The 23,783-nt window shown below is 38.1% G+C and overlaps 2 protein-coding genes across 2 annotated transcripts in view; both read right to left on the bottom strand.

Moving 5' to 3' along the window:
* Positions 1–3,079: 3,079 nt before the first annotated feature.
* Positions 3,080–4,087, bottom strand: LOC128376692 (G-protein coupled receptor 6). The gene has a single exon (XM_053336479.1). It carries the CDS (start codon positions 4,085–4,087, stop codon positions 3,080–3,082), a length of 1,008 nt encoding a protein of 335 aa, XP_053192454.1.
* A 6,941-nt stretch (positions 4,088–11,028) lies between these two features.
* The window catches only part of fig4a (FIG4 phosphoinositide 5-phosphatase a), a 46,235-nt gene continuing 33,480 nt past the window's right edge, over positions 11,029–23,783 (bottom strand). The window contains exons 22-24 of the mRNA XM_053336475.1: positions 19,223–19,308; positions 16,565–16,639; positions 11,029–12,009 (exon numbers count right to left, since the gene is read on the bottom strand). Coding sequence (XP_053192450.1) covers positions 11,832–12,009; positions 16,565–16,639; positions 19,223–19,308 — 339 coding nt within the window. The 3' untranslated portion in view covers positions 11,029–11,831. The remainder of the gene's footprint in view (positions 12,010–16,564; positions 16,640–19,222; positions 19,309–23,783) is intronic.

The following is a 23,783-nucleotide window of genomic DNA, read 5'->3' as shown; positions in this document are numbered from 1 at the left end:
ATCTGAGGGTTAGAGTTAGGGTTATCAGACACATATTAGACATCTGAAATCAGTATCTGATGCCAACAGATAAGTGTAAATAAATACAGGTGGACAGAACAACAGTCAAAAGTCATGTCTTTATAACCTATAACCAGCTATGAAGCACTCAGCTCTGTGCTGATCTTAAAAGGTAACCAGAAGAAGAGAAGCCCCTGTTAAGCAGCGCAAGGGACAAACTTTGGCCCCAGTAATTGTTGCCACAAGTCATGGCAGTGACTCAACAAGCAACATGTTACATCCCAAGTGTTAAAGCTGGTCACACAGAAACTTTTACAACCAGGTTATGAGAAGCAGATATAAACCAAAGCTGAAATTGCAAAATCTAAATATAACAATCCATCTAATTATCTTCTCCAATATATGCTATAAACGTACTATAAACACATTTGTATACAGTAGCCTATTGCCATGTGTGAACTTTGCTGTGTACAAACAGGTGGTTGCCTGTTTTGGTGGGTGACCAAAAGCAACATCTGTTGAGGCGGAGCAAAAAGACACGATGAACAAACATCTCGTGCTTTCACAGTGTACAGTCCTCAGCAGTCCATTAGTAGCCTCCAGCAGCATCCTTCGCCTTTCCCCCACTTTGTGATCAGCCTCAAACTGGCTGAGACAATCGAACTGGAGACTATTACATTTGATAGCTGCTGTTTAGATATGAGTGAGATTGAGCTGTCCAACACAGACAAAACAAGAGAATGACAATAGTTGAGGGCCCTGCATTATTTTCTAGTCTTGAGGCACTTGTGTTGCACAGACCTCAATCAAAAACGACACTAAAAGGTTAAAGGTGCAAAAGAAAACAAAACTTTGAACATCTCTTCATAAAAACAATTAGACTGAAGGAAGCAATGTAAAGATGTTCCTTATTTCATTTTAAAACTAATATAATCAGATATCAGACAGATATCTGATTATGTTAGCGATGCCTTGAGAAATTGAGCATTCACAATGACAATATTAACATGCTGATATTTACCATGATCACTGTGTTGATTGATTATTTAGTATGTTAGCATACTTGCATATTAACAAAGTACTCTGAGGATGGTGGAACTTTCATTTGTTTTGCAAATATTTGGTCATACAACAAATATTGGACAAAGTCAAATGCCACTGCATCACTGATGTCAGATGGATTCATTCTCTGGGGATCATGAATGTCTGTGCTGAATTTCATCAATCCATGCAACAGTTATTGAGATATTTTAGTCTGGACCAAAGTGGCTATAAAGAAAGCTATCCTTAGAGTCACGCTGCTTGCATGACTAAAACTTTTCTGCAATGCTACTTCTGTATTCACATAATTATAATTTTATAATAAGTTGTATAGTCTCTACATTTGATTTGAATATTCATGTGAATATGTCCTGAGTACTTAATCCAATAATTCATTGAGCTTTTATGATCAGTAATTATATAATTATGCTAATGAACCAATGACACTCAGTGTACTAAGGCCATGTTTAAAATAGGTAAGTTAAAACAGGTGTTGCACAATGTAAGAACCAGATGTAATGTGAAGTAATGAGTGGGGAACATTTTTACAAAGAAGAACATAAATATGAGTGTTTAAAAATACACTCACATAAGCCTTGTAACAGTTCAATCTATTTTTTTATTTATTTATTTTTTTTTCATTTTACAGTATTTCTAAATATTACCCATTACTGGTCTGCATTAGTGTCATCATCCCTGTGTGGCACTCTGATGCCCTGAACCAGAACCTGGTTAAATAGCCTGGCAGATAAACGGCTGTGTTTGTGGCTGCTGCGGCTGCCAGATTCATTTAGTCTTAACATCACAGCTGACAGGGAGAGCAGACAGACTTATTAGCATCTCTCATGTTGCTCTGTCACACACACATACACGTGCCTGCAGCTGCTTTACTGTATCATGACTGCAAATGCTGATGAGATAAAGCGAGATAAGACACTACTAAATTTAAACAACCTTTTTCATTTCCTGCACTTGCAAAATATAGTGCATCATATCTGATCAATGCAACCATATACCAAAGTCAATAATGACATACCATGATGAGATACATGGAAACAATGCTCCTTTGACTCCTGTAGCTTTAGTAGTTGGGCTCATTTCAAATAATCATGAAACAGGTGTTTATTATTATTACACCTGCTAATCCTGGAGAGGAGGTAATCAAAACTCTGAGAAGGCACATTGACCACATGGCACATGTTTTCACACGTTTGTGGTATCTCTCACTCTCTCTTTATGTGTCTGCCTCATTCACTCACACTCTTTCTCTGTCTCACACACACACACACACACACACACACGTACACACACGTACACAGCGCACACACAGACTGAGCAAACAGGATTCAAATCTGTCTAGGTGCAAATTGAAGCTATTTTCCGGGGCAAGGTACTTGCTTTCTCAATGTGCCATTAGCCTCTTCAAACAGACCCACCTGCGCTCCGAAGGAAAAGGCTGGAACGACTGAATGTAAAAAACAAAAACAAGTCAGGTGTAATACACGGAGCCCTTCAAAGAAAGGTGCCACAGTGAAGACACGTGATGGAGCCACAGCTGGATTTGATCCTTTTATTCCTCTTGTAGAAAATGTACATCAAAGACGATACAATACAAAATATAAAATGGCGCACGGCACTCACAAGTTCAAACGTTTAAACACAAGAAGGGCTATACAATACTGCTTTGGCATTTCAAAAAACATTAAGTAAAGTGCAAGTTTTTCCATTCCTTTTCTCATTTAAGTACATTCACAGGTTTTGTTTTTGTCTTTTTCACAGAAATTTCTTGTTCACAGCATTTCCAAAATCTCATCTTAACTCGTGTTGAGACGTAAAGTGCAGACACAGTATGCATGAGAGACATATTTTCTAGTATCACACCCTCTTTGTGTTAGTAAAAGCATTCACTGTCAACTGAAAGCAGATTGTCAATGGTCACAGGATGGTTTGTTTTTTGCTCTCCCCCTCTCTCTCTTCACATTTACACATTTACACTCACACAAACACACACACTCATACACAAAGAACCCTAGCACCTTTAGACTTCACTTGGTGACCTGGACCTGTAAGCCCCATTGGCCTGAAAGCAGCCACAGAGAAGCATATAGATGGAACGCTGTATCTCTGCATTTCTGTAGGCGTAGATGATGGGGTTGATCATAGAGTTGTAGGTGGCTGGCAGCAGTGTAGCATAGGTGTACACTGATGGATACTCCCGTTCACCCACCAAGCAGTAAATGGCGAAGGGAAGCCAGCTGGCACCAAACGTCCCCAAGATGATGGCCAGAGTGGAGACCCCCTTCTTGGTGGCAATGTAATGGGACGTGGCAAAGAAGTGCTGCTGAAGGGCGATCTGGTGGGCGTGGTGGCACACAATCTTGCAAATCTTGAAGTACAGGGTCAGCATGAGAATGAAGATGATAAAGAAAGAAGTGGCCAAGAGAGTGACGTTGCTCCGGGTCAAAGGGCGGACGATGCTGCAAGAGGACGGATCGTCCAGGCAGTTCCAGCCGAGCACCGGCAGCAAGCCCAGGAACAGAGACACCCCCCATGTGCCCAGTAACATCAGGTGCACATACTGCAGTGTCTTCTCTGAGAAGTAAGTCAGGGCGTTATAGAGAGAGAAATAACGGTCCACTGTTATGGCTAAGAGGCTGCTGATGGATGCTGTGAAGGAGGCCACTAAGAAGCCTACAGTGATAAGGCTGATGGTCTCTGAGGAGATCACATACTGAAACACAAAGTTCAGGATTAATCCCATGCCAGCCAGCAGATCTGCTGTGGCCAGACTCCCAATCAGCACAAACATGGGAGTCCTTAGTGTCGGCGTGTAGAAGATGATTGCTACCACTATGGCGTTTTCACAGGCGATGACAGTGCCTGACATGCAGAGCATAATGTCCCACGGGTTGATGGGAAAATCTAGTGGATCAGTGGAGAACTCCAGGGTGCCATTGAGCTCTGGAGAATCAGCCTCCAACCATTGGAGAGCTTCTCCAGCCACAGGACTCACAGAGGAGTCATTCACCAGCAGTGACTCGTTCATATCTCCACGTTGTCTTCTCTTTGTCCTGTGGGCAGCAGAGAAGAACAAATAGATGGGTTTGTTAAGGTGATGTATCAAAGCAAAATTCTCTTTTCACAAGTCTTTTGTCTTATTTTTTCTCTTTTCACAAGGAGGTCAGGATTTATTACATGACAGAACCTCTCAAGCTGGTAGGGATTCATTTTCTCTGTCGGAAAGTATTTGCTTAATAAGCCTAAACTGTCCTTCCCAGTGACTCTGAAACTCTGAGACTGAAATTCTGCTGCAATATTAATATTACAATTAACTATGACAAATGAGATTTCTAAAGTGAGACAATTACATTTGTTTTCACTGTGGTCACTGTATAATTAAAATCATGCAAAACTGTCAAGGAAAATCCACCTTGTAATTCTATAATATGTACTATACAGCTCAGCTCTTACTTGTGCATTTGAGTTGAATAACAGAAAAATAGACAGTAGTGATGAAGCCATCTACAAATCTTGGAGCTGGTGCATATTGAATAAGAGCTGAAACACCTCTCAGGACAGATTTTCTCATGTAAGTTCACATATGAAACCCAACACTTAGATAAAACTGTCTACAAACAAGTTGTTTGTTAGGTGTTGACTTTATTATCAAAAATGATTGTCATAACACAGTGTTGTGCTGTTTTAAAGGTGGATTTCTCCTTGGAAAGTTACTGAGATAATGCAACAGCAGCAAAAGGTACAAGAGCTGTCCGTGGTGCTGAAATCACAGCAACTTTAACTATAGAAGACTAAATACTTTCTAACTGAGCACCTCCTAATCATTATTTTGTATGTGTTTAAATACTTTTACAAGAACATACAATTGCTTAATACTAATTAAGCATATTAAATACTTGAATTCCCTAAATTACCAGAAAATGCCTCCCTTTCATATCCTTCATATCTTTTTTTTTTCTTGTACCGTTCATTCTTCTAATTTGGAGAGACAGTTAAACAAAACAGTGGGGGCGGATATAAAGTAAGGTATTCATCTTGTATCTTTTCCATCTAGTAAATACACAAAAAAGTTTCGGATACCTACCTCCGTGACAAAACGGAATGAGCTGAGATTTTCTTAGAAGTTAGAGCTCCTCGTCTGTAGTAGGCAGAACCGAAAAGCAAAAGACTGCAACGTTTGCCCCTTTTTCTCGCTCCTTTAGACCATCTCAGGTGAAGCCCTTGATTTTGTTATGCTTCCCATGCATGGGACAGACACCCAGGGCAGGGGTGGTGTGAAGCATTGGCCGATGTTCAACTCGGCGAGGAAAGTGAATGTGAGGAGGAAGAGGAGGAGGAGGAGAGGGGAACGACCGCAGACGCGTACGGAGAGCTTTAAACCCAAGTTACGTCATGGCAGAGAGAGAGAGGAAGAGAGGGGAGGGAAGGGGAGGGGGGGGCGAGACAGAGAGAGAGTGAGACAGACAGAGAGAGAGAGAGAGAGAGAGAGAGAGAGAGAGAGAGAGAGAGAGAGTGAGGTTTCTGCATATTTTTTCACTGAGAAAATTAACGGTTCATCCAACAAGCCAGTACACCTCTGCAGAGACGCCTGAGCAATGTGAATTCAGGCAGCAGTTTGAGGAACACACAAAGTCCCAGTTAGGCCTATTAAGCATCACGAATAGTTAGAAATAAAGGGCATAAGGAAGCTCTAGGCTATACCTTGGAACTATAAAGTGACGTTCGCAATGAAGTTAGTCACTTATTTTTCGTTTGCAGTATACTCTGAGAGACATTACAGTAAATCTTCTTTTTTTTAACTGCAGTGTATCCCACAGAGGAAAAGTGAGTCATCTTGTCTTAAAAAGCTGCTAATTTCCACTAATTTCAGAAGTGTAATCAGAGGAGAATCTATGTAAAGTGTTATGACCCATAAATCAATAGCAGGTATTGGCATCTGGGAAAAGAGAGTACCTACTAACAGAGACCAACCTGGGTTTACTGTAAAGTGGAAATCTTAAATTTAGTGCACACATTCTATTAAGCACATCTAAAGACAGAGTTTCATACTAAACATGTGGGTTGACGCACGTTTTCTGCTAATACATGAGCAGATTTCAAGAGTTGGGACTTTCAGTGTCTCATTATGTATCCTGTTCAACTGTTTTTCTTTTCTTTCCTGTTCGAGGGGAACCTGTCAAGGACAGAAACGTGGCTGAAATTACTTGTTATCAGCAGCATTAATCTAAAACAAACTAACATTTTGCCACCGGCAGTTGCCAGTTAAACACTGTGTTGCTAATGGTAACCCCTAATGGCGCCATTGCCTAACATCTTTCCACCCACTGTTTCTTGATAACAAACACATTTTATTAGTTCTCCAGATACCCTTATTGAACTACAGTTATAGCTATCCCGTACATTTTTGCAGTTCTATGTATGTGTATGTAATTTGAGAAATAAATAAATAAATTAGATACATTTCTGTTTAGTGGTATTGCCTAACGAAGGCAGGTTAGCCTATAGGCTAATGTTACTAATTAAAATAATAAGTAGCCTCACTCTTATTTAACTGTTATAATTCTTTTGTGTACTCTAGGTTTATTAATTACTGTGCTATATTGTTCATTTCTAGCCTGTCATGAGTGTTCACTCTACTGTAATAATTCAATATTACTGTATGATTTTTTTATTAAATATTATATTATATGTATAACATCTGTTTATATTCTTGCATATTTTTCTAATGTGGGGCTGTTTTTCCCCAATCCTGTTTTCATTTATTAACAGTTTCTTCCATTAAGGACTTCAAAAACAATCCCCCACCTTGAGCCCTTAATGTAAATATGTATATATATATATATATATATATATATAATAGCCGGCTGTATTAAGTAGCAGTCAACCTACACGCACAGTGAGAAGAGAAGATTATCTGTGGAGCTCTTGTACTGATACACCAAATGCTGCAGTACTTTTAATAAATAACAAATACTAACCCAGAGCTTTCTCACAGCATATATTTTTTACTCGGGTGCAACCAATATCATTAATGATAGCTAAACTATATAGAATGCAGCCATTAAAAATGCTAATACATTGTTTATTAAGCCAGAAGGTCTACTGTTTATCTCACGTGTAAGTGCAGCCAGGGAAGAAAGTGAGAGTAAAGGCAGCAGAAGAGAGATGGAGAGACGTATTAAAGCCACTGTAGACAGATAGAGGGTGCTCACGTAGGCGTAGCAGATGGTCTGCACAAAATTACTAATGCACTCTGGGAGAAGGAGAACAATCCTTTATGGTATGCAAAAACTGCAAAAAAATCCAGCCCTGGTAGATGACCCACCTGAGTTCAGCTTCTTGTACAGTATGTGTAATATCTTACTGCAGAGACATACCCTCCTCAGTGTGGTTGCCTTCTAAGAACTGTGTATTCTGCATAACTGCACCTTCTTATAGTAACACACCGAAAGTCAGCACACACTGGGCTAAACATGTGATTGAATATGTCAAGTAAATATTATTTCTCTGGGAACAAACACCATGTAGCCCCTTTGGTACCTTTTTTTAAAACCCATAAAATACTAAATAATAATAACAATAAAGAATTTGCTGGTTGGAAATCCTCTTTCTTTTTCCTTTTCCATGACTTATGTCTCAAATTAAACTATAACACACCCAACTTACGCTTTACACTAAAGTAAAAATAAAGAATTGGTTGAAGGTAATTCATGTGGACATGAAGTTCAAACAATTCAACATAAAACATTCAATGTATCTTCTGTTGCATTGATACAAGGACAAAAGATGAGGCATTGAATGTTTTTGCAGAATGTTTTATGTACTTTTTAAAGACAATGTGATATTTTAGTTATAAATATTGTTGCATTCATGTCTCACACGTTTACAATGAACATACTTATGGATGGAATGTTGATTGTTTGTATGGGTGGGTGACAGGGAGATTCAAAGCAGAATAGCAATATGGTAACCAGTTTTGGTTTCCAGGCAACAGCTGTTTGGCCACCTTTCAGTGGACCAGGAGCTGGAGAGGGGGTTGTCTTCATTCATAAGCTAAGCGGTCATATGAAGTGCCTAGTGACTCATATCAAAGACCAGGCATATACCTAACCCCACCACACACATGAAGAAAAGACAGCTACAATTATTTTTGATTGTTACCTGAGGTGCACAAAACAAAACCAACAGATTTTTCACAAAAAAGAGGCGACACGCAGCTTACACCACCCACAAATATTCATTCCTTACTTCTATTGTCTGGGTCTACCAAGAACAGGCCGCCCAAAATATCAGTGGCAAAGTGCATTTATTCATTTATGTGCTAAGAGGTTTCTGTATAATGAGACACCTGCCATTAGGAACATAAAAACATGAGAAAAACACGGCCTTACATGAAAGACCTCTTTAGCCTTCAAAACAGCCCTTTCGGGAACCAAACTGTCTACATTTCCCCTGCCCTCAAACACAGACAGCTCTCATTTTCAAGAGTGCACACATGCTATCACGTGCTCGCATGCGCAAACACACAGGCACAGTGACTCATCCCTCAATGTAAGAATACCTTTCTGTAGATATTTACTCTGGAAAAACTGAGTGTGACCCTAATTAAAGCAAAAAAAGGCCATTAACGAGTGAGCAGAGACAAAAACAATTCAAGTGATAGAGGACAGTAAAATGTGGGAGATGGATATAAATTTCAGAGTTGTGGTTCATATGGGGAAGCATAGCTAGAGTGTCAAGTAAGGTGACAGATGGGAGACTCAAGATATAAAAAAGGGATTTATTTACATGTGCCAATTTTAGTACATGTGTAACATATTTGAAAAGAAAAACAACTAAATTGGTTTAATTTGTCATTTTCATTCGCAGTGAATCTCAAAGTTCTACAGCAGTAAAAATATATAAAAAAATGTAAGATGACTTCCTGAATAAGAAGGTTTTAAGCCTTAAGAGTTTGGGTCTTTGCTGCCCTAAGACAGTTAGGAGGGCTGTTCTACAAGCATGGTGCAGCAGAAGTTTGGAGGAGGAGCAAGCTGCTGGCAGATCTTAGTGTGGGTGGTGGTATGATCAGTTCCTGTAGATAGGGAGGCACATGTCTATTGATGTCCAAGGTGGGTTAATCGAGGGCAACTGGACTTCAGGGCTCACTTTGGAACTGAAGAAGCCCCTTGGCTGAGATCCGCAACATCTTCCACCTACACTCGACTTACTGAGAATCTTCACAGACATGTCCATAGAATAACAAACGGAGTTAACTTAATAAATACTAATTATTAAAAAAAACATAGAAAACATTTTAAAAAACAGAGAGCTTCAAATTTGGGATGAGTATAACTAATATCATATACTCTCCTGTATCTTATGTGTACAGCATGTCCCCTCCAGGCATATTTAAGACATTGAGTAATTTGTAACAATTTAGTCAAAAACTTAAATTACCTTGTAATAAATTCTTCTAATAAATTCAACTTTTTCTTTCACATTGAAAAATACAGATCCATGAATATGTAAATACTGTTCATTTCAATGGTTTAACTGCTGGATGTCTCCTGCTTCACTGAGAAACTCATTCTCAGTCTATCAGCACTGTGCGGTTGTTGGTATGTAAGATGCATTGTGGGCCACGATTGGCTCCAAACTAGTTGGGATGTCACAAATCATGCTTGTAGGTACACGCCTTTAAACACCACACAGAGAAATGTTCCCCTTTCAGTAGATGAATGTGAAAACAGCCTTCATTTGTCAAACTCTGCACATGCATCATTCTGCACAGAGAAGCTGACACATTCGAGAAAAATACATTTTCGAGTGGCTCAGAGAAAATGCCAGTTTTCTTGTCCTTGCAGATGCTGTGCGGATTGTACTATCATTTAAGGACTCTAATACTTTCAAAATTGAACCTACTGAACTTTTTTTCCTGGGAATTCCTTACAGTTCCCTTTACAGACAGTAGATCACTGAGGCTCTTTAAACTGTACATTAAGGTTAACAAAAATGGTACTACCAATAAAACTATCAATGCATATAATGTACTAAATAGAAAACAAGGATTCAACCTGCTGTGGAGGATAATTAAACTGAAGTTGTGAAGTAACACTCAAAAGGGATGGTAGGTTGGGTAACTGTATGTGCTCATTATTACTCTCAAAATGTGGACAGTGTCAGAGACCATCAGACACATACTGTATGAATGCATCCCAGGAACAGTAAAAGCAAAGCAGCCCAATTTGATCCATATTCCCCTCTAGCACACAACATAGAAAGGGTGAAAGAAGCCTCCCGATTCAACCCGAGAGGCTCTCTTCACTCTGAGATGTTTTAATACTGGATTGTATTCTGGATATCTGTGGTGCACTCTTAACACTCTGATTATCATGAAAGCACTGCAGGGTTTTTAAAAAAAAAACAAACAGCATGAACATAACATTTTCTCCTTGCCCATGGTTTACTGTCTTGGGTTAATGTGGTTTCAAATACAGTGTAAAAGTAGTTTTCTTTAATTCCCCTGCCATTCTCTATCACATGCTGAAGCAAAACTCCTCCACTCCCTCCCCTCACTATCCTCCCCCCGCCTTCAGGCTCACGAGGCACAGATGCAGCAGCCAGTGGTCAGTCAGTATGCTGACTGTTTGTGTAATACAGTCTTCATTACATTTCACATTTCCTGACACCTGTGGTTGAAAGCCGAATACTAAGAGAGTGTGCGAGAGAGAAAGGTGAAAAGTGTGACAGGCAGAACATACAGTGATGGGTGAAAAAGAAAGTGGAGAAAGAAGAACTGACAGTTGAGAGTGGGAGAGATGAAGAACAATTACAGAGGCTGCGTGAGGGGAACATTGTTCAATTTTGCATGTATGAAGAATGAAGAACAACAAATAAATCTACATATAAAAGTAGAAAAGTGAAATATACACAGTGAAGAAAGCTGCTTATTTGCAAGAGCAATGCAATCTATCACACAAATGTAATAAATAAAGGTTTAATTTAGAATTACTATACACAATAATCACCTGACATCTCAGAAATGCAGTTATAAAAAGCAAAAAATAGAAGGCAGACTTATTAATTTACAGTGAAAATATCAGGGTATTGGTCATGAGAAACAACATAATTCAGGTTTAATTATATTGCATAGTGAACTGCTCAAAGGAGAAAAGAGTATTAACTGGACATTCAATTACTTGTACATGTAACAACTTACATCATGTAAGACTGTTGGTCAACACTGTTTAGTACAGTGTGGTCAAATGACATGAAACAGATTCAACAAAAGGAATAAAAACAGAAATTAAAACCTGAAGAACATCTGTCACTGAGGTAGGACCCTTCAGGCCTACCGTCACATTATTTTCCATTTTTTAAGATTCAAAACAATTTATATTAATTTACATGTTTGAAATTTACATCTATCATAATTAAATTAACTTACTTCTAAAAAAGTTGCAATTAAAATGTAACTGACAGGAAAAAAAACAAGACCAACAAATAAAAAGCATCGTAGCCTTTTAAGGCTCGTCTGACTGAAGGAATAAAGAATTAAAACACTAAAATGACTCATTAAAATAAAAAAATCAATTCAAGCATAATTTTTGTCCAAAGGCAAGACTTATTGGTTGTTCATGCACCATTACTGTCATTATTAACAGTCTTCTTCTGCGTCATCTTAGAGCCACAAAGAAAAAAATCGTAACTTAAATGTTAAAGTCGAAATGTTCAAGCTGATGATCCTGAAAATGGATAATGGTAACAGAAATCCATCCCATGTTGTCATTTCACATGTATCTGTTCTTGACGTACTCCCTGTACATCAACATGTCATCCCTGCACAGCGCCCTCACATGTCCCTGGCCTGTCATCACATGACTCTCAAACACATCGCGGCTGTCTCTGTCCACCTGCGGAGAAGAAATGGCGTAGATGCTGTCCTCTGGGAAACGGGAAACTGGCTCCCTGAGAGAAAGAGACAAAGCACGGACTGAGAGAGATATTTTTAGACAAATCATGTTGTGAGTTTAATTTTCACATCAGGGAAAAATGGTTACTATCTATAGATGACCAAATAATTCAACAGGAAGCAGAAAAATATTTTATTTCAACCAGCAGCATCCAGTAAAAATCTGCTGGAGAAAGTGAGTCATTAAGAAGGCTGTTAATGGAAACAACACGAGGACGGCAAAGATGGATGTTTTCTAAAGCAGAATTACTCATATTTTCGCAGAAGGTAGACTCTGAAGCATGTCTCATCATCTTCAGGGTGGATTATCAACTGCATGTTTGTCAGGTCATCAACTCAGTCAGCTAGTTCAACAGCAGCTGAGGCCTCAGTGAGAGGCTGCCCAGACACATGGCTGAATTTCAAATGTGCCTCCTTGATGATCGGCTGCAGCAGGGCCACAACAAAGGCAGGCCAAAGGAAAGATGAATTATGAACTCTAGCCTCAAAGGATGTAAAGGTCTGTCTTTGCCAAAACTCCTCAATAAATCATTACACGTCTCAGTCGCAAATGTTCTTATAAATGGTCCAGTGCAATTAAAACTAAACAAAAGCAGGAAAAGGCATAAACAAATTTGTAGCTTAGAAAAAAGGATTTGCATGTTGCAAGACGTGGTTGTGCCCAATATAATAGAGTACACAGTACAATAACTTCAGATTGTCATTTTTCATAAAATGGCATGAAAAAAAGCCAAAAACCTCAATGATTGTTTCATGTTATGGTTTTTTAATTGGCTCAAAAGCGTGGACTACTGAATTACTTTTGGCTGTCGTTTCAATCACACATCCTTCTAGGTATTTATTAATTTTTTTTGTAGATATGATGTCTCAAATTGGATATGCATGTATGTTTTCTGAAATACTTGAGCAAAAATGGCACATTCTGAAATCCATGTTTCATTAATTAGCCAGTGTAGCGTGTGAAACCATTTTAACTAAAACAAGAGATTGACAGTGTACAATGGATATTAAAGCCCTAAAATGGACATGTTAAATACTTTCTGGTGAGCAATTAAAGTCAGTAAAGATACAAGAAATACATGCGAGAATAAAGCATTGCAATAAATAGCATACACAGACTACAGAAAGGTAGTGTATAAAGGAATGAGGCTACAATTATTCCAATATACGTCAAATGACTTTATCTGTGTAGTGATGTTAAATAATGATATATTTCAGGAAATGGTCAGTACTGTAGGTTGTGGTACATTGTGTTGATTCATCCTCTGTCTGTTGACTTGTGGTGACTCCTTACAGCTCAGATCTCAGCCGCTCTAACCATGTAGCACATTTTTATTTGTTTTTTGTTGCCACTTCTAAATCTTGTGTGACCACTTTTGTATAATTTTAGTATAAATCCAGACGTGTTTGTTTTGTCATTGGAAATAGGTAAATATCTTCTAATACATAGCGGATTTATTGATTAAAAGCCAGAAATATGATTTAGAAGGAAACAAATCACCACACTTCACTGATGCCTCTCAGCAGGAATCTGCCACAACATTCATATGGTTTCCAATTTTATCTCCAGCAATTGAGTCAGCTTTGCCTTTGCCTGATGGGTCAATGGAGGAACTACGCAGAGGGGGGTGACAGACTAAATGGTTTCATGATTGATAACACATTTGGGGTGCGGTAACAGCATCTTAAATTAGCACTGTTGCACAACAGACACACCTGCAAGACCTTGTGGACCCAACGTGAGGATGCCAATAACTGACAGATGGACTAATGAGAGTGATGAAAGGTGAAGCCACTCGCAGACAAGGAGAGATGCAAACTGAACAAGGTATGATGTTGGATTGAAAAGATTGAAAAAGACTACCTGCTGAACTCCAACACACAATAAAATATCTGTATGTCTGCCACCTTTTTGTGACGGGTAATATCTTCCAGCTGTGCCATTTTTTTCATTTGAGAAAACATGTACTGTGTAAGCAGTCACATGTTCAATGAGAGTCATGTGTGCAATAGAGTAGGGGGCATAAAATACATCTGAAACATATCCAACATGCTTTCCTCCAACCTTCCTTAAAGTCGCTAATTTTCATCTCATCATCATCCAGTTAGTATTCAGTCTACCTGTGAGACCTGGGTTGCATCTCTTTATTACTAATGACAACAGCACAGTCCTGAGAGACTGCAAGGGGCAGTTATGAATATGTACAGTATATATAATCTGTTTTCCTTCACACTTACAGCAAAGAAATACTTAATCGAGTATTTGAAAATGATTTAGAGCCATGTTGTCAGCACAGTAACATACACTATATTGCCAAAAGTATTCATTCACCCATTCAAATAATTGAAATCAGGTGTTCCAATCACTTCCATGGCCACAGGTGTATAAAATCAAGCGCCAAGGCATGCAGACTGTTTCTACAAACATTTGTGAAAGAATGGTTTGCTCTCAGGAGCTCAGTTAATTCCAGCATGATACTGTGATAGGATGCCACCTGTGCAACAAGTCCAGTCGTGAAATTTCCTCGCTCCTAAATATTATATATACCTGCAGCTTTGGTCCAGACTGAAATATCTCAGCTATTTCATTGACTATCATAAAATGTTACAATCACGGCTCCCAGAGGATTAATCCCAATCCCAAATGACTTTGGTGATCCTGTGACTTTTCCTCTACCACCTCTAGAAGATCCAATTTGAATTTTATTTCTTTTCTTTTCTTTGTATTTGCATAACTAATGACATTCTGATGAGTCTCCCTGCTGGATTTGTGTTTAGTGCTAATTAGCACGATAGCACGATTATGCTAAACTATGGTGGTGAACATGGTAAACATACCCGCTTTTTTCTCCGTAAATACACCATACACCTTGTTGTATCTTGGCATATAATGAACAACTGCTACCTTCAACCTTCAAACATGTGGTTCTTTTATTATAAAGCTGGTTGACAAACAAGGCTTTTATGTAGAGAAACATGTGCAGCATCAAGATGAACAAAAATCACGTTGTGATTTCATGTGGATATATTTTTGTCCTTCCTTTACGGTTTTGATAATTTTGCACAGGTATAATTTCACCCATTTCTGTTTATGTTCCATTATGTTATGATGCACTCAGCCAAACACCAAAGTCCACGTGGATACCTTGATATATTTTTAGAGCAAAACACTAAAATAACCAATTTTTCCCACTCACGCCTCTGCTATCACTCGGTCCTTTCTCAAAATCGGCATCTCTCATGTTGAGTGAGGTTTAAAAGGTTATTTTTCTTCAGTCTGGTTTATATTTATAGGAAGACCATTGCTGGGTTTTTTGCACTCTGGCCTTTATTGGCCTGTAAAAATTGGACAACTGAGGACTTTATGCATGCTTGGACTTTCTGCTTCCTAAAATATGGAAATATTATGGAATGTTTCCTTGCATTAACAATAATTTGTGCAAATGTGCAGGGTAGCATTCATTATGTTAATCTGTAATGTACTATATTAGTCTATTAGTCATGTATGTGAACCCACTAGAGTCTGTATGCACTGTGTCTGCATTCAAATTTTTCCTTATTACTTATTTTATTGGTATAATAACAGAAAAACACTGGAGCATGTTTGATAGGATTCCCAGAGGAGCTGCAACATTAGCAGTGAATGTGTTAGGAGGAAGTGAGTAAAAAGGGGCATTTTGTCATTGACATGCAGTATAAGTGCGAGTGTGTGAAAAAGTTGGAGCTACAAAGACAGATAGCAAGAAAAAGAGAGCGACTGCTTCTGTGTCTGTGGGGCTGCACATTGCCAATCCACATGTGAATGAATTTTAAATCTGTCTGAGAGTGTAATAACACTATTCCCATAAAACAATATGTATATAACCCCCCAGACCCGATCTGCAGTGATCAGGGGACTGGGAAACAGCGGGATTACAAAAATTAAAGAAAGGGTGGTTGGTTACAAGAGATGAAAATTAAACAGAGCACAGCTAGAAATCTGTCTGGAGACCACTTAGAGCAAGCAACCTTGTTCACTTGTCTCAAGTCTACTGGAAATGTCAAGTAGTATTTCACCTTAAATACTGTTCATATTTTGACCCTACACAGTATGGAGCAGTCTACTTTTTACCTGGCTCAAATATTCCTTTATAATTAGCCCTATACCCAATTTGTGCGTTCACCATATATGATTATGCCTATGCACAGTTTTGCTATTTCACTATTTCAAGATACCCCCACAGCACCTCAAATGTCTACAGGAGCCTTAGAAGTATTTTAATTATATATATATTCTGAGTCATGAATCACAAAGTTTCTTAAAACTTAAATAATATAATTTAGAGCTTTAGCTTTCAAATGTCAAACGGGTCAAATTTGACCCAAACAGTATTGTAAGGGTTAAAAGGCTCAGATCATGAATACAAACGAATATTGCGACTTAATGCTTAACATTAACCCAAGTGGATGAGAATGATTGAGTTTGGTTACATTGTTTGTGTGTCTGTATGTGTGTGTATGTGTGTGTATGTGTGTGTGTGTTTGGGTTAATATACTGTACGTTTTACTCACAAGCAGTTGATGTTTGCCAGGTTTATGTGTTCAGTTCTCGCCACCCTGTGCTGGCTCTCGCCCAATTGTGCAAACCTGCAGAAACATACACAACATGGAAAAAGGGTGAATACTCCTGCAAAACAAGCCAGACGTAGTGTACAGTATACCCACAAGCTCTGCACATGTTTGTCTCTGCCACTTGCTGCTCATTCCATTTCCATCATGTAAAGAGTGATTAACAAAAGATGATTAGATAACAGTCTCATTAGAGCTCTAACATTTAAATTTGAGGTCTATTTTATAATACAAACACTCAGCGATGAGCTAACTGTGTCTCCATGGTTCAAATCACATCATCAACAAATCTAAAATTTCCTTGTGGGTCATTTTTCTCTCATGAAGACACAATAACGCAATAGTTGAGAGAGATCCCCTCTGGCTCTTGCTTATGATTTTTAATATTAATGCATTGATTAGCAGAGCTCTTGCGGCAGCTAACATCTCTGGAGCCGTTTCAACTTCCATCCTCAATAATGAATGCACTTTCATTCTCATTATGTGCCACTACAGTAGGAGAACATGAACAACATCCTTCACTTCAATTTGAACTTTTTTAGAAGTCCATTACCCTGCTTCATACACGTGTCAAAACGGTGCCTACCATCAGACTCGCAAACATAAGATATGAAAACTAAGCAACAGGTGTTTGAACATATTGACATGTATTCCTTTATAGCTCATTAACAATATTAAAGAGATTATCATCTTAAAAGCTGATTTCAGTAATCACAAATAACAATGCAACAGAGCAGATCTGATGAAGCAACATATGAAATGTGTAGTTTGTTCCTTTTTGTTTTTAATGTTAGTAAAAAAGTGCCAATCCTAATACCTAGTTGCACTGGAATATAGATTTTTTGGTTTACTATGGTTTAATCTACACCAGTGCCTGCAGTTTGGTTTGGTTTTATAAAATAACAAATAACAAATTCGCCTGAGGGTCTTTCACCATACATCATCCTCTATCCTTATACCTTTGATTCGAATAAGGAAAACATGTCCCCCCCAAAAAAACCCTTTAACGGGAAAAAGAAACAGAGGAGGGATCCCTCTCCCAGGACAGATAGATATGCAATAGAAACAGGATGAGAAACGTATACAAAGAAAATGATTGGAAGAACGTCGAGCTCCTACAAGGTTTTTTTCTGCTGTCACATGTTGGTGTAGTTGCATTTGAAGAATGCATTTTAATGAAGGTAGAAGTTAATTGCAGGCCTGTTGTGTAAGACAGCACGAGTTTCAGCTTGGAGAAAGGACAAGGCTTTTATTTGAGACAGTCCACATCAGAAACTGGCATTTATTTCTAATTTCCCCTATTATATACATATGTTATATATTATATAATACTATAAAAGCTCATGCTTAAGAGCTGACAGGGATTCAATGTTTTGTGAAAAGACTCTTCAGCTGTCAACACTTACTGTACTGTACTAGACAGTAACATGATATTAAAAAATGTCACATTTAATAGTAATGTGAATTGGTTTACGACATGCACATTTAAATGAATGGACCTGAAAATGAATCATCTATAACATGAGTCACGTTTGCTAAATGATGAAGGGCACTTAATGATCCACAAATGGGAAAAAAACATAACGCACTGGCAAGTGAAATAATACACTGGACCAGTTCACTCAGTGACACATGAGTGTGAGATATCAAACGTCCATCAAACACATAATATCAAACGTGCTGTTCACATCCAAAGAACAGATAGTAGTGTTTGAATTCAAAGGCTGATGATGGCCATTCACTGTAACTCATCGACATTGTGGAAAGGACAGAATGAAAAAAAAAAGAACAGACAAAAAATGCAGTAAGGCCAAAAGTGTGATGCACATTCAGAGTTGACCATGTCCCATGTACCAACTGAACCCTATTACCCTGAGGGGGCTTCTGACACTGACTACTTGTACCTCACCTTTTTGTCTTGGGCACTGGGTGCATTGTCAATAACAATAAAAAAGACCAGAGTAATGGGCAGAGGCACGTGGCGTACTAAGTCCTGAAGACCAAGTAAACACATGACAGCTTGAGTTGGCAAATGTGTAGTAAATGTGTAAATGTGTTATTAACTCTGACTTACATCATCCACTAGTCATTTATTTTTTCAAACATTGTGTGGACCATACAGTACAATTTATGGATCTGTAGATCAGTGAAATAGTGTAAAACCATTGACAAAAACTATGTATAACACATAAAACACATGAAACAGTGTCCCACTCATAATAAAACTGCTCTCAAAAGTTAAAAAAAAGAAGCTTAAAACTCCACAAGTTACCTATAAATGTTTTGAAATGCAGTGTGAAGCAAATTATCAACACATAATATGACTAAATACCATAAAATTACTCATAATATGGACTGAAGACTCCATCTGTTGCACTTGTTTACTTTGTTTTTCCTTCCTGTTCACTTCTTATTTTTACATGATTTACAAACAGATTTACAATTATGGTGACCATACTAGATATGCACTGGTATATGCTTTTTTTTGTATTTTGTGGTTAAATCATATCTGTCATTGCAAAATTAAATGTCAGCTACAATATTATTTTACCACTTTACATGTCCTAAAAATTGCTGTACACTGTAAGTGTGGTGTCGTACCTCTTATAGGTGAGCAGGTCTTGCTCAGAGGGAAACTCATCCAGATTTAATCCGTAGGGCTCTTTAACAACATGTGGCTGGATCTCCTGAGGAGGGGAGAGGGGAAAGGTAAGAAGTCACAAGTGATGGAGACATAAAAACGGAACATTTTTACACTTTGCACGCACAAATAAACTCGGTGGCCTTTCAACCAGCCTCCTCCTCCTCCTCCAAACAGTGAGTCAAGTAGCTGCAACGTGAAATATAAAATCATACAGACAAGGTCATCAGGTTCAGCCGCTTTTCTACAACTGATCCACTAATTAGATTGGACCAAGCACTGTAATATAAGCAAGTGAACATAATATGATTCTTGGTGTCTGATGAGATGGTTTCATGTTCTTTGGGAAAATGCCCTCCTGGGGTCCTCGCACAGTGTCCAAAAGGTGTGTAGAGACAAAATAATCATAATTAACAAGAGATCAGATTAAAAAGGCCAGACCTGTTCAAGTTGGCAGATGCTTTGAGGCTTCATGTAAAAGGCAAAAGGGCAAGAAAGAAAGAAAGAAAGAAGGGCACAGTGTTTCTTTGTAATGGTATAAAAGAAACTATATTTTAACAAGGTCATATTGGAATAGTAGTTTTGGCAGGGACAATTCATTATGAGCTCTGATAAGAACAGAACAGGATATACAAACACAATATTTCTAACCAGTTTAAACTATATAGAAGTGTTTTTCCTCACAAGGACATTCTATCATTTACTGTATGTGAAGGTAGCTTTATTGTTGAAACATTCCCCCATTATGAAGAAGGCAAATTATGTTCAAAGAGCAGTTCAGTGCAACAGTAGTGTGCAGAAAGACAACTCTGAAAGCACAACTTGTTAAACCTTGAAGCAGATGAGTGTCTGTCGCAGAATATGGCAGTTAAAATTCCTTTAAGGACACAGTGCACACGCTCAGAAAACTGGATGACTAAAGGAATGAAAAGCGTCTGGTCTGATGGATTTCAGTTTCTGTGTCCACATGCTGTTGGCAGGGCGGGAATCTCATGTAAGCAGCATGAATCAATCTTGCCTTGTGTCATGGTGCAAGATTGCAAAGATTGTGTTATGCTGTGGGGAGTGTTTTCATGGCACGTGTTTCTAGTTTCATGATAAAAAATTGACAAAATATTCTCAAAGGAAGGTCTGCCTTTGTTTATTCCTATGTATTTAATACTTGACAAATCATGGTACTTCTTTACATTAATGCAACAAATCAATGCATGCAATTTTTTCATGCATACTGTAGTTTAATATTATCCAACCCTACATCTAAAAAGGCTGGTCTTATTGCATCAACTAACATAACTAATAGTATTTTAAGTGAGAAACTCATTAACCTTTACAGTAGGTTATTTCAAATGCTCCTCAGTAAAATGATTACTTGAATAAAAAAAAAAAAAAAAGAAAAAATACTCCTTCCATCAGAAACCTACATGAACTCAGAGAACCTGTTATGTAACAGCGTGCACAGTAGTGGCTTTACAACCATCGTTCTCTTACATGGTTGCCTGAGACTGCAGCAACATGCTTAACATAATGCATTCAATTTTCACTGTATTTGTATTGATCTGAGCTGCAGGGAGACAGAGAGAGAGACAGGGAGAGATAAAGAAATGAGTGTGTTTCAGGACCATGTCCAAGAAACACCAGCTGTGAACACACACATATACACACACACAGACATACAGACACAATCCCAAAAACACACACACACACTTATTGCAACATAGAGACATTCATATGGCGTGTGAGAGTTCAGCGTAAAAAAAAACAACACAAATTTGCTCCTATGTACACATCACAAATCCATCCACCCTCATGTGAACACACGTATGCTCATATTGAGGGGAATATGAAATGAGCATGTGTAATTACATGGCAAATGGAGTAATGATCTGATGTTTAAATATTTCAACAGTTTTGTGTTCTGCTGGCACCCAAGCAATTCATCCTGAGGGACAGGCTCGGAGGCAGCGACACGAGACACATGCGAGTGAGGGTGTGCGCCCAACACGTGAGCTCGCTGTCCAGCCCCAAATATTCATGACCAGCTCATTGCTCAAGGCTCCCAGAGACAAGGAGGGAAAACCTAAGTGAATGACATCATAAATCAGGAGGGAAAAGAGTCAAACAAAGGGAAAGCTTTCACCTCAAACTATGAAGGTCAAAAAAAGCTGTTTTTAAAAGTTCTCTTGTATAGATTCTGCTCAGTTGAAATGAGTCAAACTTGCTTTTTGAATAAATGATGCTGTGTATAGAAACCAATGAAGCCAAATTTTGCTATTTTCAGTATCCCATCTGTGCAATTAATTGAGCTTCCTTGGGTCTTGTCATCATTGCGTCTGGCCAAGAAATAATTACAGCATGTAATTCTCTGTAAAACCATACTTTGTTTTTGTTTTTTAGGGTTTTTGTCTAAAGTTTCTATTTATATAAACAGTAAACAAACAAGATATAACAATTCATTTGAGATGAAACATTTAATCCATTATTTATCCAATTTAATTGATTAGTCAAAAAAAATGATTGCCAACTGTTTCTATAATTAATTAATTAGACTTTTTTTTTTAGAGAAAAAAATGCTAAACTTTACTTGTTCTAGCATAAAGGTGAATATGAATTATGCTAAGCTAAGCTAATCGTCTCCTGGCAACTGCATACTCAGTGTAATCATATTCCCCAAAATGTCAAACTAATCCGTTGAGAAGCCAGAGTTTCAGGTGTTAAATATTAACACTAACTACTCCACAACAACTAATAACACAACACAATTTAGATTAAAATCAACAAATAATCAAAGAATAACATACAAGATAACAAATCTCACCAGATGTCTACTTTCAGTAATCAGTTTTGAAATGTCACAGTGACGCATTTTGGTCACTACCGAAAACATACTGAGATACCATATCCAGTCCCTTCTTAGTACTTCAGCTTTCTGTACGATGGAAGCTGGTAGACCACTGACCCTTTCTACTTGAGCAGTCCGGGGTGCCAAAAGCTTTATTGAACAGCAGTAATCACATAGTGAGGCTGGGTCACCTTGAAAATCCTTTATTTAAATAAATTCCCTCAAACACAAGATGTCCAGACAGTGTAAGAAATACAGCTCCTTTCATTTCACTGATTTGTTGTGGAGTCACCAGCCAACACTTGGGACTGTGGCCACAGACACAGTCATGATTTGGAACTGACAAGTATATTTATGAATCAGAGTTATGTAAATGATGTAAAATGGAGCAGAAGGAGTCACCTCATTCCTGTTGATGTCACGCTGGCTATAAATAGCGCTTGTGACCATCTTAACATTAAATGTTTACTATAGTCAACAGCTCGCTCTACACAGGGGTCTATGAAAGGCGTCATGAATGACATTTCTTACAAATGTAGAAATTCTAAGAAGATTTCCTGGTGTATTTGATTGATTCTGTTGACACACTGACCTACTGCGCTGATTGATGTGCTCATTCTCCACGCTGTGGTATGGAATCTGGGTCAAGCGGAAATTTAAACGTGTAATCAGTCCACCTGGGGCATGAAATAGATACCGATTTAGTGATAGAGGTTTCTGGGAATGTGTCAAATATACTGTACTCTATATAGATACATATTACCGCGTATGGGTGAACTATATAGTGTAGTGAGAGGAAGCCGTTGAGATAGCCGCAATAGAAGCTTGTACTGTATTTATCAATTCTGGAGAATGACGTTACACAGTGACTTCAATAAGAATATTGCTTCTACTTTTCTATGCACTTTTTGAAATACAATGACTCCAGGTTTAAAATACAATTTGTATATTTTTTTTCAAACCATAGCAGACAGAGAACAGAACTCGCTACAGTATTTGGCTACATATTGTTTCTCTGTGCCAATATGTCCACAGGGAAAATGAGTACAAGGAATCAACCAATAGTGTTAATACCATAAGCTAATTTTTAAATCATTAGTACTTTGCTTCATTTATTCTATGCTAAAGAGATAAATGTGTACAACAAAGTAAAGAAATCAAACTGAAACTGAACTGACTCCAAATCAGCAAACTACTTTTAGCGTTTCTACGATTAACTACTCACTACTTTAGACTCTTTAGACTACTGACTACAAAAAAAGAACATCGTTGTCAGGATGCAGTAAGAAGAAATATTTACTAGCAACGATTTAACGACAGATCCCTTCACAGACATGATCAGAAATAAACCTTGTTATTGCAAAGCAGACTAAGACTGTGACTTGGCAAGAAAGAGGAAATTAAATGAGTCATCTAAAAATTAACTCTGTCAAGCCACTTGCAGGTGAACACATATCAAATGATGTCCCTCTGCACATGTCCTACATACAGGCTTTAATGATACCTGGGCCTTGGAGGAGGAAGTCACAGAAAACACCTTGTTAAATTTCCCATGAAAGCAACACAATGCAAAACAAGAAAAGTAATATTTCTATCAACATCTTGATAATGTTGGCCCTGATAAAGAGCTGGAGAAGGAGAGGAAAGGAGGAGTAATGGCATTAATACATCTCTTATTATCT

Source organism: Scomber japonicus, chromosome 17, assembly GCF_027409825.1.
Source record: "Scomber japonicus isolate fScoJap1 chromosome 17, fScoJap1.pri, whole genome shotgun sequence".
Classification (NCBI taxonomy): domain Eukaryota; kingdom Metazoa; phylum Chordata; class Actinopteri; order Scombriformes; family Scombridae; genus Scomber; species Scomber japonicus.
Note: the sequence above shows the minus strand (reverse complement) of the source record. Positions and strands in the feature narration are given on the sequence as shown.